At 44.1% G+C, this 15,082-nt stretch overlaps 1 protein-coding gene across 1 annotated transcript in view; it reads right to left on the bottom strand.

Annotated features, from left to right (window-relative positions):
- cntn5 (contactin 5) overlaps nucleotides 1–15,082 on the bottom strand; it is an 80,741-nt gene that overhangs the window by 61,658 nt on the left and 4,001 nt on the right. Inside the window, exon 2 of the mRNA XM_019887392.1 lies at nucleotides 381–499. Coding sequence (XP_019742951.1) covers nucleotides 381–435 — 55 coding nt within the window. The 5' untranslated portion in view covers nucleotides 436–499. The remainder of the gene's footprint in view (nucleotides 1–380; nucleotides 500–15,082) is intronic.

The following is a 15,082-nucleotide window of genomic DNA, read 5'->3' as shown; positions in this document are numbered from 1 at the left end:
TCTGGAAAATGGAAAGGACATTAATTGAATGACAGAAAATAAATCAACTTTCCGTCCCCGTTTATTGACACACACTTGTGTATATGCTCCGCATACGGATGCGGAATCTGGCCAATACTTCCATCATGATGAAAAACCGCACCACTCTGTGACCACCGCGGCTTCTATTTTAGGCGGCAATTCTCTTTTTCCTTCATATCCATGTAAATGTGTAATATGCAATTTTCTCCCCAGCCCTCAAATATGCACACACCAAGACCCCGACAACACCCTCATTTGCATTACGACATGTCGTCCCCTGTGATTCCCCCAGACTAAAAAGGCGGCGCTTTCCTTCTCGGACGAGATTATTCGGCGGGACGGCGGCGAGCCTCTCTTACCTGAAAGGCCGCTGATGACAGAGAGGAGGAGAATTGGTTTCCATGGTGACCCCATACTTTTCGAGGAGGGTCCCTTCAGCGAGAAGGTCAACAGCTCCGCTTCTTCATTAAAGCTGCGCCTGCACGCAATGGCGACACGGTTAGCGAGATGCAACGCAACTTTGGTGCATTATTTACAACGTCGATGGTCAGAGTCAGAATAATGTGTCGTCCATCTCGTCTTTTGATCTTTCTCATACTTGACGTCACATTTGTCTTGTTCGTAGGGCTGGACGATACGGCCTAAAATTTCATTTTAAATTGAACCCATTCACGGAAAAGTATAATTTTAGATTTTTTTTTTTTTTGTTTTGAATTTTCAAAAATATATTAGCATATTAACACAAGACAACATAACATAAGAGGGGGGGGGGCAGCCTCCACTTCAGGTGGGTCACTGCTCCAACTTACCCCCGATGCATGTGGACTGCGACCCGAAATGTAATGCCATGCAAATCAGATCCATCACAAACCACCAAACAGCAATCAAAAAAATACCTCGATACCTCTCGAACAAAATAAATAAATCGATAGATAAATAAATAAATGCACAGCATCCTTGAAAGAATTCGAAAAGAGCAAAGCATTTTGTAATCATGATGTGGACAACGGATACAAATCAGGCATTGTTTCCTGAACGGCGCTGACCTTTGTCGTCAATCATCTCTGTCACAGTCTGTGTTTATCTCTGATTAGGTGTAACATGCTGTGGCGCTCTCTCACTCGGATCTCTCCACCTCTGTCCAGCACAGCCCGCACGGTGATTGGGAACATTGGAGAACGTCCAGGGTTGAGGGAAGCATGTCCACATCCAGCAGGAGCTGTCCCGCATTTATCATTTATGGAAGTAGAGAGCTCGCCTCACCCCATCTAACCAACTTCCCCCTTTCTTTCCCCGGTGGAACACTGCTCTACTTCTGCCTCGGATGTTTTGGTCGCAATCACACCGATCGAGATAGTAGCCCTTGAATTACTCGGGTATATATCTTGGTTGTGTCAACAAATTGGGTACTAAGGGAACAAAATGCAAAACAGAACATTTTGATGGAAATAAGAACACACGGGGGGGCACTATTTTTGTGCCAAGAGCACGTCTGGCGCAAATTGCTGTCAAACTGTGCACACGGGTGGAGATTTCTTTCTTTCAGTATTTTGGTAGCGAGGCGCAGTTAGAAATTGCCGTTTGCGCCGTTGTGGGCGTCAACACAGACGACGACAGCGGACTTGCGTAAAATACGAAGATACTCATCGCAAATCCACGGAGACTCTGTCTCCTGCGCTGATGACCACCAGCACAATCTAAAATTGAGCTCCTAAACGATTTCCCCCGGCCCAAAAAATCTGCACAAAGCCTGAATATCCGTTTTTCAGGGTCTACCTGACGTCACCCGAAACCCAACGACGTGACCCACATCTTCAGGCGTCAGCTCGTGGCTTTCTTTCCGACGCGCAACCAGTCGGAAAAAAAAAAAAGGTTCTCTGTTCCATCCAATTGTGTCCCAAATAAACCGGAAGGAAAAAGGGGCGAAGGCCGAGGTGACGCTCGGTGGCGGCGTAATAAATCCAAGCCAAGCGGACAACTGTTACACTCGTTAGTGTGCCCGCCAGCTTCCTTGACATTGGCGGAAGATCAGTGTCCAGCGCGTATGAATAAAAGACGCCTTCACTCAACCCCGCATCGTCTACACCTTGACTCTTCCGTACACTGCGAATGCTCAAAAGCAGTTTAACCGTCTCAAATCTTTTTTTTTTTTTTCCCATGCTGATTTTCTGCCTCCGGGTTTTCATGGTGTTAGCAGCGTTGAAACCACTGACCCGTTTGCACAAAATAACGGGAAGGGGGGGAAAAAAAAGGAAGTGAGCGATGGGGGTGGGGGGGAGGAAAAAAAATAACAAGGATTGGTCTAATGGGTCTCCCAGTGAATCCGATGAAATGCTCTCGCGCCTGCTCGGCTTTTGATGCGACCTCGGGAATTGCGAGAAATGACGTCCCCGTGCTGACAACAATGTTTGTTTTTCATCCCGATGGACGGATCATGCGGCTATTAATGTCGACAGCTCTATCTTGGTTTGTCAAGAAAGGCTTTCAGTCCCTCGGTTGGACGAACCTGCGCAGATTGACAAAATGAATGCCGGATGCGGCAAACGCAGCACAGAACATAAACAAACGTCAGATACTCGGGCAACTCATTTTGCGCCGTCGGTGGTCGTTTTGGGGGATGTGCAATACGAGTCGTATGCTAACGCTAACCACCTTTCACCTACACGACTTCTGACATACCCGCGTCTAATACATCTGCATTAGACGCACACCCACGCCGCATCAATGCGCATGTAGATGTCACCGAATGCCTTGTTGTTGCAAAACATGCAAAGTCTCGCCCGTAAAATAATTTTACACCTCTGGGGTTGTCTGTCTCGCCGATTATGCAAAGCTATGTCATGTGACATTGAATTCCGCGAGCAGATTTTGTTCTTGCTGCGAACGGCATCACGCCAAAGCTATCAGACGGCGGAGTGCGGCTTTAAAAAAAAAAAAAAAAAAAAAAAAAAAGTCCATATGATCATTAAGCTGACTTTTGAGGCCCGCTCCCACGCACAATTATCCCCGGCGCTCATCCCTGTCGCTAACGTCGGCCGTCTGGGCTCTCTCGCCGCCACTTTTTCACCCATCAATGCTTTTAATTGTCCCGCTGACCTCAATCAAAAGACAATTACCAAAGGGGGAGCGCGGCGCAGGCAATTACCGTCCTCGCCATGACACCCGTAGATTACACGTGTGGCACGCACAGCGCCCAATCGTGTGCCTCGAAAGGTCCTACGATAGGTGAAGATGCTTCAAATGGACACTTGTGTTTGAAGAATCTTCAAAACGATTTCTGCCCACATTAGACGGCGTCGGCATAATAGCGTCACCATTTTTGCATCGTCCATTCATCTCGGATACTTGCTTCTGACTGGGGGCTCATTAATTTAAATTCCCTTGGAGCAGTTGGTCAGTGCGCAAGCTGTGGAATTGGCGCAAAATGGCTGAGTTGATGTTTGATAACGAGGGTGTTGAAATGTTTGTGTGTCATGGTCGACATGTCCACCCGATTTCATGTCGATCGAAGGAATTGATTTAAGGGGCTGCGGCCCCGCTGATCGAACGCTCGAAAGGGTCAAACTCGGAAGGTATGCTGCACCCATATTAGGTTACGCTGTAATTTTTGACTTGTCTAGGATGCCCGTTTCTGATCGGGGCTCATTTATTTGAAGCCGCTATTCGCAGGTTGTAACCACCATCCGGCAAGTCAAAAATATCATCCAAATATAATGTTTTACAACAATACATAACCATATTTCATACAGTACGAAAATGTAAATATGGTTAGGTATTGTTGTAAAACACTATTACTGTATTTATTTTTTAATAACTTGGCAGGGTCCGGCGCTTTCTCGCTGGCTATAAAACAAAATGGGTGCGTGAGATAGAGTTGCTTGCCGCATCGCTTTCGAAACACCCACATCTGTCGGCAATCAGATGACTGTGACATCACGGCCCAAAAGCGCCTTGGAGGAGGTTCTGAAATGTGGTTCCATCGTCGCTGCACAGCTCTGAAGAAGTGCAATGGAAAAGTAACCGCGCGAGCATAACCGCTCTGGGTTGTACAACGATGGAAAAGCAGCTAGCTTAGCAACTCCCCTCTTTAAGCATGGAATAAAATGCCAAGAGACAGTTTCCTTTGTTAATTCAAGTTGGATGGAGAGTCCTCGGGAAGCCTCCAACTTGCTGCTGACCTTCGACGTCCCATCCTGATGAGAGAACTGCATGACAGTACGGTACAGCAGCTGTACCACGGCGGACAGGGAAAGGCGGCGTAGAGTGGTAAAAAGCCACGCGGAAGCTCGTGGGCTGCCCCCGCGCCTCCCCGATGGACATTTAGACTTCACGCTGCCTCAGCAGTGCAAACAACCTTTTCAAGGGCAGCTCTCACCCTGGCTCGGATCCGTTTGACCCGAAGCCATTAGGGAGGCGCTACAAGTGCAGAAAGAACAGTTTGTTTGTTTTTCCGAAAACCATCACCACCATCATTTCCCAACGACTCCACGGCCTAAACCTTGACCCTCGCGCGTCCCACTGTGCAAGATTCCTCCGCATTTGGAACTACAGTCCACTGCGCCATATCCAACACGTCGATGCAATAATACATGTACTTCAATTTGGACTATACTCTTATTATTATTATTATTATTATTATTCTTCGATTGGAAAAAATGTGTATTTTATAAACCGATATGTACATATGTCAAATGAACTTTTTTTTTTTTTTAATTTGCAGGCAACAATTTTTGTTAATTTGCATGCAAATGAGTTTTTTGACCCGCAACTTAACAAGAGGGTTAACGTTGTTGCTGTTGTCATACTTTTCCACCTAATTGCTTAAAATTTCTCCCCCCGGAGCCTTTTTTTGAATACCTCCATCGAATGAAAATCGCCCTACTTCTCGGGAAGAGCAACGCTGTACCTGAGTCTATTTGGTCGGAAGCATGTGTAATTACTCAAAAGCGCCTGAAAGCGAAGAGAAAAAAAAAGACCAATTAAACATCGTCGAGATGTTGTGATTACTACCATTACTACCCATTTATATCAATATTCAGCACATTGCCTCCCATAGATCACGGTCCAAGGAAAAAGTAAAACAACGCTGAATCAACCTTTATGTATGTTTGGAAAAAAAAAAGAGCTTTACTTACAAAATGGGCTGTTTTGACTCATGACACACCGGGGGGCTTAAACTGTTTCAGAGATGTTGTTTTTCCCCATTTTACTGCTTTGTATTTCTCGCTCGGAGTCACTTTTATTTGTTCTCTGCTGCAGAGTTAAAACCATTAGCCTAAAAAGCATCATTGACAATGTCACTTTTAACTTACCATCACAAACAAACTAGCCCAAAAATGTTTTTAGTCTGCGTAAGTCTTCCAAGTAAAGATGAAATCAAAGTAAACTAGACTTTTCGTATTTGTTGACTATGTCGATTTTTTTTTCTTGTGTTCGGAAAGCAGTGAAAAGTGGCTGGTTATGCAATTAGGCTAATGGAAGTTTTTTTTTTTTTTTTTTAAATGAATAAATAAATAAAGCACCTCGTCTTCAGATACTGTGCGCAATTCAAGATCTCTTGGCGAAGACCACTTCATAGCAACAGGAGGAGACTTTTTCCTCATTTCTTGTTGCTGTAAATAAACCGCCACTTTCTCCTCCCGGGGGAGCGCGGTGCAGACACACAATATGCCGAAAAACTCTCTCTCCGGGAAAGCCTATTCAAATGGCGAGAGCTGCAAAGGAACGTTCTTGCATTGCGTCTATTTCCCCTTAAAACGTCAATACAAGCCAGCTGTTCATGCTTAGGGGGAAAAAAAAATTTTGAGGAAATGGTCGAACCGTGCCAAAACATTTTTTTAGCATGTTTGGCTTCGTCGTGACAAAGCGTATGAATAACAAGGAAGCAGTCACGTAGGAAGTGGTGTATTAGACCACAAGGTGTGCACCAAATACAGTACATTAAGGCATGAATACACAAAAAAGGTCATCGGTCGGAGCGCCTATCCAAAAGCGATTGGTGCTACTACTATCCCGGAGTGTGAAAATAAAAAGCGCATACCCCAAAAAAGACGGCAAAACAAAAGTTTGTTTTCACTCGCAGAGGCAGCACTTCATCAACAAGCCGCGCAATGACGTTTTCAAGTAGAGCCGCAGATCATTGCGTGTGGTACGTGAAGCGGAGATTAAACACAGACGGATCCAGACATTTTGAGTCTGCGTCGCATATCAAAAAATTTGTCTCGGCAGATCTCATCATATGAATAAGGACGGCGGGACGATGACGGAAGAGTACGCAAGTCACCGACGGAGGACGGACTGGCAAAATAGGCAATAGTGCCCAAATTACGAAAAAGCATGTTTGGACAGTGCATTTTTCAAGTACAAATATTGCGAATTAAATATGGAGCAGCTTCTCTGTTCTGCTGTTTACCTCACTTAGCCTTTCTCTGAAACTTTAATCAATTTAAAAAAAAAAAAAAAAAAATCTCCCTGTGCGACCAACCACTGTGTACTACAAACACAACAATAAAACCTGCGGGTGACGTCACACTAATGCAGAGGACAGAAAGCTTTTAGCCGGCCCCATGCTGCATATGAACACATTTGCTTTCTTCTAAAGCCACGTTGCCGGCGCTGTAATCAGCCTTTTCCACAATCCATTAACAATCCAATAGCGGCGGTTTAATGACTCTCGAAAGGCGGCAGGAAAAAGAAGAAGAAAAAGAAGAGGAGACTTTCTTTTATTTGATGGTGTAATCTTTTTGATACAAAAAAACACTCGGGCCACATTAAAATTCATGTCTGATTTCATGCAGATATTGGACACAAAAGAGAAGAGACCGCTCAATTGGATCTCCAAATTATTATTAAGCTCGGTGATTGACGTCAATGTGATTGCACTCTTCACTCAAAGAAACATCCGCGTTATTGGATTAACGAGACATTTCTAATTTAGGCATCATATGCGTATAACCGCCCCACAAAGTTGCCCTGCCCATGATTTGGGAGCGAGGGTGGGTAAAGCTCTGCTCATTTTTAAGTGATGGTCAGATGATAATCAACATATCGTATTTTCCGCACTATAAGGCACACCTAAAAGCATTCCATTTTCTCAAAAGCTGACAGTGCACCTTATGATCCGATGCGCCTTATATGCGGATCAATATTCTGATTTCTTGGATGTAGTATTTTAAATGTAAAGTGCTTTTGTACAGCTGCAGCGGTTGTGAAAGCGCTATATAAATAAAGCTGCATTGTATTCCCTTAGTGTAGCTCCATCTAGTGGATGCATAACGCCACTGCAGCCACTATTGTATCTGAAAGTGTGGTGTGCCCTATATAGTATATTGAAATAGTTCTAAAATAGGCCATTCATCGAAGGTGCGCCTTATAGTCCGACGGGCCTTATAGTGCGGAAAATACGGTACTCAAAATGGTTGGGGAAATTGTGTCTCACTTTTTACCCTCACACTGTGAGCTTGTCTAAGTCATACAAAAAAAGTCATGCTTGGAAATATCTCGGCAGTAGAGGGGGCGGGGCGAGCAGGGGTTAATCTGCATGAGGCAAGTCCACCCCATCAAAAAGGACTGAATTCAGTGAGGCCAAAGAATTTGGTGTAAAGTGGGCTTCAATTTTTCAGGTACATTTTTAAAGTTGACGAGACAACCACTTGATGAAATAAACTAGAGTAAATTCAACGCACCAATTTTTTTGCGGTGAACATGCTACCACAGTTTTGCTAACGTTCTGTACTGAGGTACGAAAAAAATAGCGAACTGCAAAAAAAAAAAAAAAAAAACACCATGGATGTCTTTTTTTTTTCTTGCCATGTATTACGACGTGACGTTGGACGGGCAGCACGACATCAAGTGTTCGGCCGGATCCCTAATGGTGGGCGGGCAGACTCTCAAAGGGTCCGGCTGAAAATTGAGATTTAATGAGCTATGTGTGATGCGGCGATGTCTCAAGGCTCCTTTTTCTGAATGTCTCCACCTCAGGTCAGCCTAGTTAACGTGCCCACTTATGCATGAAAGCGACATTGTTCTCGGCGAGAATGACTCGAGACTGAACCCGAGAGCGAAGGCGACGCGACAGCCGCCGCTGATCTTTGCGGCTCAGAATAGACGCAAACAATGGCAAGCGGATGACATAATGAAGTATGCTTGGACGGGAAAAGTTCTTGCGCCATTTGTTCAACAATAATTTTTTTTCCACATCTGTCATAATGCTTTTCTGAGAAAGACGTCACATCCGACTTTGAACTCCAGAAAACTCGAGCTTGACGTGAATAATCGGAAAAATGACATTTACAGATAAATTTGGTCAAAGTACTCCATGTACAACACTTTGTATGCAGCGATGGCTATTTGAAAGTGCTCTATAAATACAGTTGAAGAGTCAAAAATACGACAGCTTCATCCGTCACTCTAAAAGTCACAGAGAAAGGTAAGCTAGGATAACTTAGCAATTTAGCGCACGCACCGCTGCTCAAAAATGAGCCACGCTTCCTGTCGCCGACGCGTTTAATTTAGGAGGAAATAAACTTCATTTCCATGTTGTCAAAGACATATTGATCTAATCAACCATCATTTTATTTGGAGGCCATCGCCGGCACCTCCCTCGGGGGCGGTGGGGAACTTCACACATCTCTCCGTGTGTGTGTGTGTGTGTGTGTGTGTGTGTGTGTGTGTGTGTGTGGACGTGAGAGCAATTTGACACTCGAGTCTGATCTGTGGCTTGTCACAAATTGATTTTTAGTGCGTGTATAAAAATGAAAATGACTGCAATGGAGAAGTGGGGGGAATGAAACCCCCCCCTTTATGATTTGGGAGAAAAATTATTTTTATTATTTGTTTATGTATTTTTTTTTTTTTTTTGCCCTGGCTCTTAAATTAGAAAGATGATAACAGTGACAGTGGGCCCGGCCCCGAAAGTAAAACACTGGAACACAGAGAGGATCTGATTAAGTTGATGACTGTCTGGTGTACACTTCATAAAATGAAGATTCACTTCAATGCTTTCATCACAAGTGAATAGGAGAAACCAAAAAGAAAAAGCAAACGAAGCTTCAAAGAACTCAGTTCAGGATGCATCAAACAATGATGACAATTAGAAAAAAAAGAAATCAATCATACATTTCAACATTTTTCCCACAATTTTAAACAAATATCATAATTATAATGGTGAAGTCAAGTTTTGGTCAAAATAGCCCAAGGATAAGAAAGTGGAGCATACTTAAACACCCTACTTTTTATCCTGCTGAAATTAGCTTGTTTTGAGAGAGTGGGACTGTCTCTTGCAAGTGAACCGGGGCTCACTCTTCCGCCCCCCAACTGCTGAGGAAAATAGGCAGACAGGGAGAAAAATAAATAAATGAATAAAATAAAAAATCAAAACATTTGCAAAGCTGATGTGAGCCATGCCAAAAGGTAATATGGATCCTATTTTCCCTCAGGGAGGCAGCACATCTCAACCAAATTGCACTTGTTAATTACTCTGCAGATCTGTGTACGTAGCGCAAGCAGGGGAAACATTGGCAAAAAGAAATTCAGTGGGCCCCCCGCCTTCTTGCCATTCGGCACATTTTTTCCAAATTGTTTTCAATATCTTTAAATATTCTTGAGTTTGTTTTTCTATCCCTACTTTAGCCCCGTTTTGAATGGAAAATGCAAAATGCATATTTATCAGTATTTTTTTTAGGGATTTCGTTTTTTTTTGTTTTGTTTTGTTTAGTTTTGGGGCGGGGGGTTTCAGGGAAAATCAATTATGCATGGATTTTTGCTATCGGTGGGCTGGCCTGGTCGCTATCCCACGTGAATAGCGGGAGTTCACTGTACCTGTCAGTCCCCACCATGTCAACAACTTCACCAGACTTCAAGTATGTGCCGCTTATCAGGAGCGAAACGCAAAAACATCGCATGCATCGCAGTAAATTAGAACACAGCGGGAAATAGAATTTTAGTGGAGGCACTTATGTGTCGAGTCACTATACAATGTGTGTTAAACATTTCTCATTGTCAGAGTGGCAAACAAAAAAGAAAGAAATAAAATCATCCATCTCAATACAAAAATGAAATGGGCCGAGCGGAAAAAAGAAATACGTTGATGGGTAACCGGTGGATCAAGGAGACAATCTAAAATCAACTATTAATTTCATCCGGCACACTCATCTGTTGCTGAAGGCGACTCTGCCTCCTCCTCAAGTCCAAAACATCATGAGCGACTAGTCGATGCCACGCTCTAAGTAGTCAACTTGACTAGCCGACTACTTAATCCAACTAGTAGGCACTCCTTCGAGGAAGCTGACTACTCTAAAACAACACCTTCAAAAGCACATTTTCCATACTGTGTCCTTTCAGGTGTATATTTAAGCTTTTTATAGAACCAAATTCCGTCCTCACGCACTCGCAACCCCCCCCACAAACTCTCCCTCAATCACACAGTGGAAGCATTGACTAAAAGCATCATATCAAGCTGCTTTCTTTTCCCGCATTTTCAGCCCGTCGCCTCACTGCTCGCGTCTCATCTCAATGCTTAATGGAGTCTCGCTTCGGTCGACCATCTGGAGGACACGTTGCTTACCAGTATGCCTTAGGATTGGGCTAAATAAATGTACGTTTATGGAGCACGCTCACGCTGCGCGCTGGGTTCATTGTCACCGGAATGACACTGAGACGTGGTGGTGGTGGGGAGGAGGGGGTTATTAAATCACCCATCCCACCACCGGGGGGTCTGCCATTGCATATAAGAAATGTATTCAAAGGAATTATGCTCCCCCCCAGCCGGCTCGGGTGGAATAAATCCAACGGCTGTCAGAGGGTGAAACGCCGCAGGAAGCGAACGGAGGACATGGGAGTTGCAGATATCCAGGGATGCCATCAATTTAGATGGGAATTCGAAACAAAACAAACAAAAAAAAAAAGATATTATTCGCGACGGCAAGGGAGGGCCGAGGAACAGTTTCAGTGCTGCTCGAGCCTTTGTGTCCATCTCGCTGGAAGAGGGCTATGATGGTGCCGAGCGCAGGACAGCTGTCAGCATTGAGAGCGAATGAGAAAACGAGGGAGTGAGTGACACGTTGGCACTTGAACGTATTCATTTCAAAATGTAAATAGTGTCTTGGGCTTTGGAAGCTAGCTTGGACTTATTACAGCTGAATGACAATTGACACACACAGGAAAAAAAAAACTCAGTATTTTGTCTACTGATATTGTGACAGTAAATTTAAAATGGTTTGGGCAATTATGCTATTAGGTTAATTATATGAATGAGCATGACGGTCATGTGAGAAGCGATTATCAACATGTGGTAATTGCCTCCTGCACTTATGATACCAATATCGCAGTAAAGGGTTGATGCAAAAAAAAATAAATAAAAGCAAGCAAATCTGGAAGTCAGGACGTGCAAAGATCAACTTGCCAACAGCAGCAAAGATGCCAACGTCACACCTGTGAACTGCACACGCACACACACGCGCACACACACACAAGCGCGACCCACCTGTCCCCCAAAGCAGTCGAGCCAAAGGGAAAGTGCCGAAAGATGTCACCACAAGTTCAGATGAACTTGATGCATGAACTTTGCAAGTCATCCCTCAACTGACAGTCATCGTTTCTTATCTCATTCCCACACACACACACACACGCCATTGTTTACGACGTCAAGGAATCGCATTCGAGCCACGTTCAAATGTCAAAAGGTGGCCGACTCATTTCCGCTAATCTTTGCGTTTCGAGAACTATCAGCGAGGCTGCAGATTTCGCCTTTGGACCGCGACTCCCAAGAAACCACCTTTATGGCTCTAATCTGTCATCTGCAGTATAAAAATTAATTAATGCTGTAATAATAAATATGAATGAATACTGTTGGCAGTCACAAAATTCAGCCAGCCGGAGCAGCTTCATTAAAAGGGAATAAGCCGCCGGCCTTTCTGGACGGCGCAGGGGCGGGTGATCAACACTCAGACTCATGCGTTGACCCAACACAAATTGGATGAGGTGTCGGAGTCGCTTCGCAAAATGGAAAAGAACGAGGAGTCGTTGGCCCGGCCTGGAATGAATTGAATGATTGATCGAGGATTCGGCAAATTGACACCATTGAGAAATCTCAAGCTTAAAGACGACCTGTCTGAAATTTGGACGACCTGTTCCCAAAACAAATGTCATCTGGACTTTCCCTTGGATGGGGAAAAAAATGCTCGGATGCTAGCATTCCTATCCGGCCTCTTATCCCTCCTTCCCGAGCCCAGGACTCAAAAGTTTGTCCTTCAGCAGAAGGTGCTCATCACGGACACATAAACGACAATAACGCATGCCCTGTAACGTCTTCGTTGGATTCCTATTGTCCAGCCCCACGTGTTGCAACTTGATTGGCTGAGCGCTCCCATGCTGAGCTGCTTGCCGGTCTGATTGTGACACGTCACCCCGCCCCTTCCCCTTTCCATCCTCCCCATTCACTACATGTTAAATTTCGAGATGTGTTGTACTTGTCTTTTAAATGTACGCTAAATGTGCTAAGTTTTTTTTTTTTTCCTCAGGCTCAAACCATGCTCTCATTTAAGGAGAATGGTTGGAGTCTGTCAGGTTTTTTTCAGTCCCCCCCGTTGGTCATTGTTTTGTTTGCATTCCTCTGGACGGGTTGGAGGGGTGGGGATGGCATGGCCGTTTCCCAACCCGGAGGTTAGCGGTTCGATCCCAGGCCATTGCAATCATGTCGAAGTGAACCCCCAATTGCCCCTGGTGCAGTGTGAGGTCACAGTGTGAAGAGCTTTGCGTACCCGAGGTAGAAAAGCGCAACACGAATGACAGCCCATTGATCATATATATTCCTTGTGTGTTTGACATACTTGGCCAATAAATTTGATTCTGATGATACAAAAACACAAAGTGTCAACACGCCATCCTCATAGGACATTTTACCCTCACATGCAATCAGCCCGGAGCTGCCTTCTGCGTGAAAAACACTATCTTCGGGCTATTTTTCTTGACCGCCATCAAGTTAATCACTGATTAACTCTCGCACTGATATGGAGCTGTTAAGCAAGGCTCGCACATACGGATAATCGGGTCTAATTTGAGCCTAATACCCTCCTGCCATTAAAAGTCAGCAAAAGCCCGAATTAACGTGTACACCGCACTCTAAAAACAAACAAACAAAACCACGCATAAGTGTGTAAACACCAAAAAGGCGCAATCTTATACACAAAAAAAAAGACACCAACTTTTGAAAACTAAAATGAATAAAAAGTCAACTGAAACGATGTAGTTTCGAAAAAAAAACCAAAACTAATCAAAGCTAACAAGCCCGCTTTGTAAACAAAGTAAAACTAACTACGTTTCAAATTCAAAATGACATTTTATGAAAAATGGCTGTCATCAAAATTCCACAACTACGATAACCCAGTTTGTTGTTTTTTTTTTTTTGTGTGGCGTGAATCTGCCTCAGTATGGTCATTTGGAATTTGTGAACTTAAAAGACTTGACATTCATCAATCAATCTCCTCTTGGGATTGCTCAGTACGACAAACAAGCTTCAACTGCCTGGCGCGGCAACAAAGGAATCACGCGAGCGTATTTGCAGACGACTCGATGGGAGAGTTCACCGAGTGAGGACAGCACAAAGAGACGCTGATGAAAGAACGGCTTAATCAACGGTAATGAGGCTGCCCGACGCATGGGCACACCCAAAGACTCTTGTTGCAGATTAGCAGATGAAAAAAAAAAAAAACAAAACAATCAAGAGTTAGGTCGCAGGATGACTTCTTCGCGTTGCCCTGTCGCTCGTGTTAATTACATTAGCCCTCAACATCCGCAGACATTTGACACGGGTACGATATTTCATTTACACTTTGGAAAAAGCCGACACATTACAAGGGGGTCATGACGCCAAAAGAGATCTGACTGTGACTCAACTTCACACTCAGCTCAACTTTGAATACTTGACGACTTGAATAAACTATCCCAGTTGAAACAAAATGCTGTTACGAAAAATAAAAATCAAACATAAAAGTACCTGCCTCGAAATTTGCCCGAAATTTGCCGCTTCAAAACAAAATGGCCGACTTCCTGTCAAATTTCATGCATGGATCCTTTTTGGTGTGTCCTGTCATGACACTAAATAATTGATTTAACTGCTATGTGGGGTTGTTTTATTCTTGTGGGGTTCACCTTCTGGATCCCTAAAACACGATACGTACCATCCATATAAAAACATGGCGCGTTTGCGGGCATGTTGAGGACCACAAAAAGGCCTTTCATAATTAATAGATTTTTCCGAGATGTCCTTCTCACCGCTTGATGCTCGCACAAGCCCAGACTCATTGGAGAGCAAAGCCTTGAGTAAGTAGCGTGTCTGCTGCGATTTGTTCTTTGGCGAGTCAGTGAACAGTCTGCGGTGCTAACAAAAACGGATGGAATGCGCGGCTCGATTAGTTTGGTAGTTTTCTCTGTTACGGGCGTTAATTTGATTCTGTTCTGGATCCTCGCTCTTTCAGACAACCCACTGCATCTTTCCAAAAAATAAATAAATAAAATAAAATAGTAATAATAGTTGCCATCGGAGTTTGAGCGGTCATTTCTCAGGAACGGGTGATGGAATATGAAACAGAGGGAGGGAGATTCCAGTTATGGAATACGGAGTTAAGTCGCCAGTTTTAAGACTTGGGACTTGTTTGGCTGAAACTTGCAAAAGACTCGACACATTTTATGAGATAGTGTGCCACAAAAAAATATAAAGTATATAAAACGAGACTTTGAAATCACTCAAACCAAAGATTGTCTCTGTTCACAAACACGTTTTACGCGTCTACTGAATGTGTACTAAAACCCTCTCAATATTGGCTGCTACTTTGTCTAGCATCGCTCTTCTGTCTACCTATGGCCACCCATTTATCCGATGAAAGGTTCCAGTGGCTGAAATGTATCCCACCAGATGGTTGCGGAGCCTTTCTATGGCGCGATGAGAGCCACTAACCACCAGCTAGCTCATGAGCTAACAGGGAATGTAAAATAGGCAACTCGCCGCTGCGCTAGCTCTCCACTGACGCCAACAAAAGGTGGCTCTGGGTGCAGTTTTAACCAT

The sequence above is a fragment of the Hippocampus comes genome, unplaced genomic scaffold (assembly GCF_001891065.2).
Source record: "Hippocampus comes isolate QL1 unplaced genomic scaffold, H_comes_QL1_v1.1 scaffold194, whole genome shotgun sequence".
In the NCBI taxonomy this organism is placed as follows: Eukaryota; Metazoa; Chordata; class Actinopteri; order Syngnathiformes; family Syngnathidae; genus Hippocampus; species Hippocampus comes.
The sequence above is the reverse complement of the archived record's forward strand: the minus strand, read 5'-3'. Positions and strand labels throughout refer to the sequence as shown.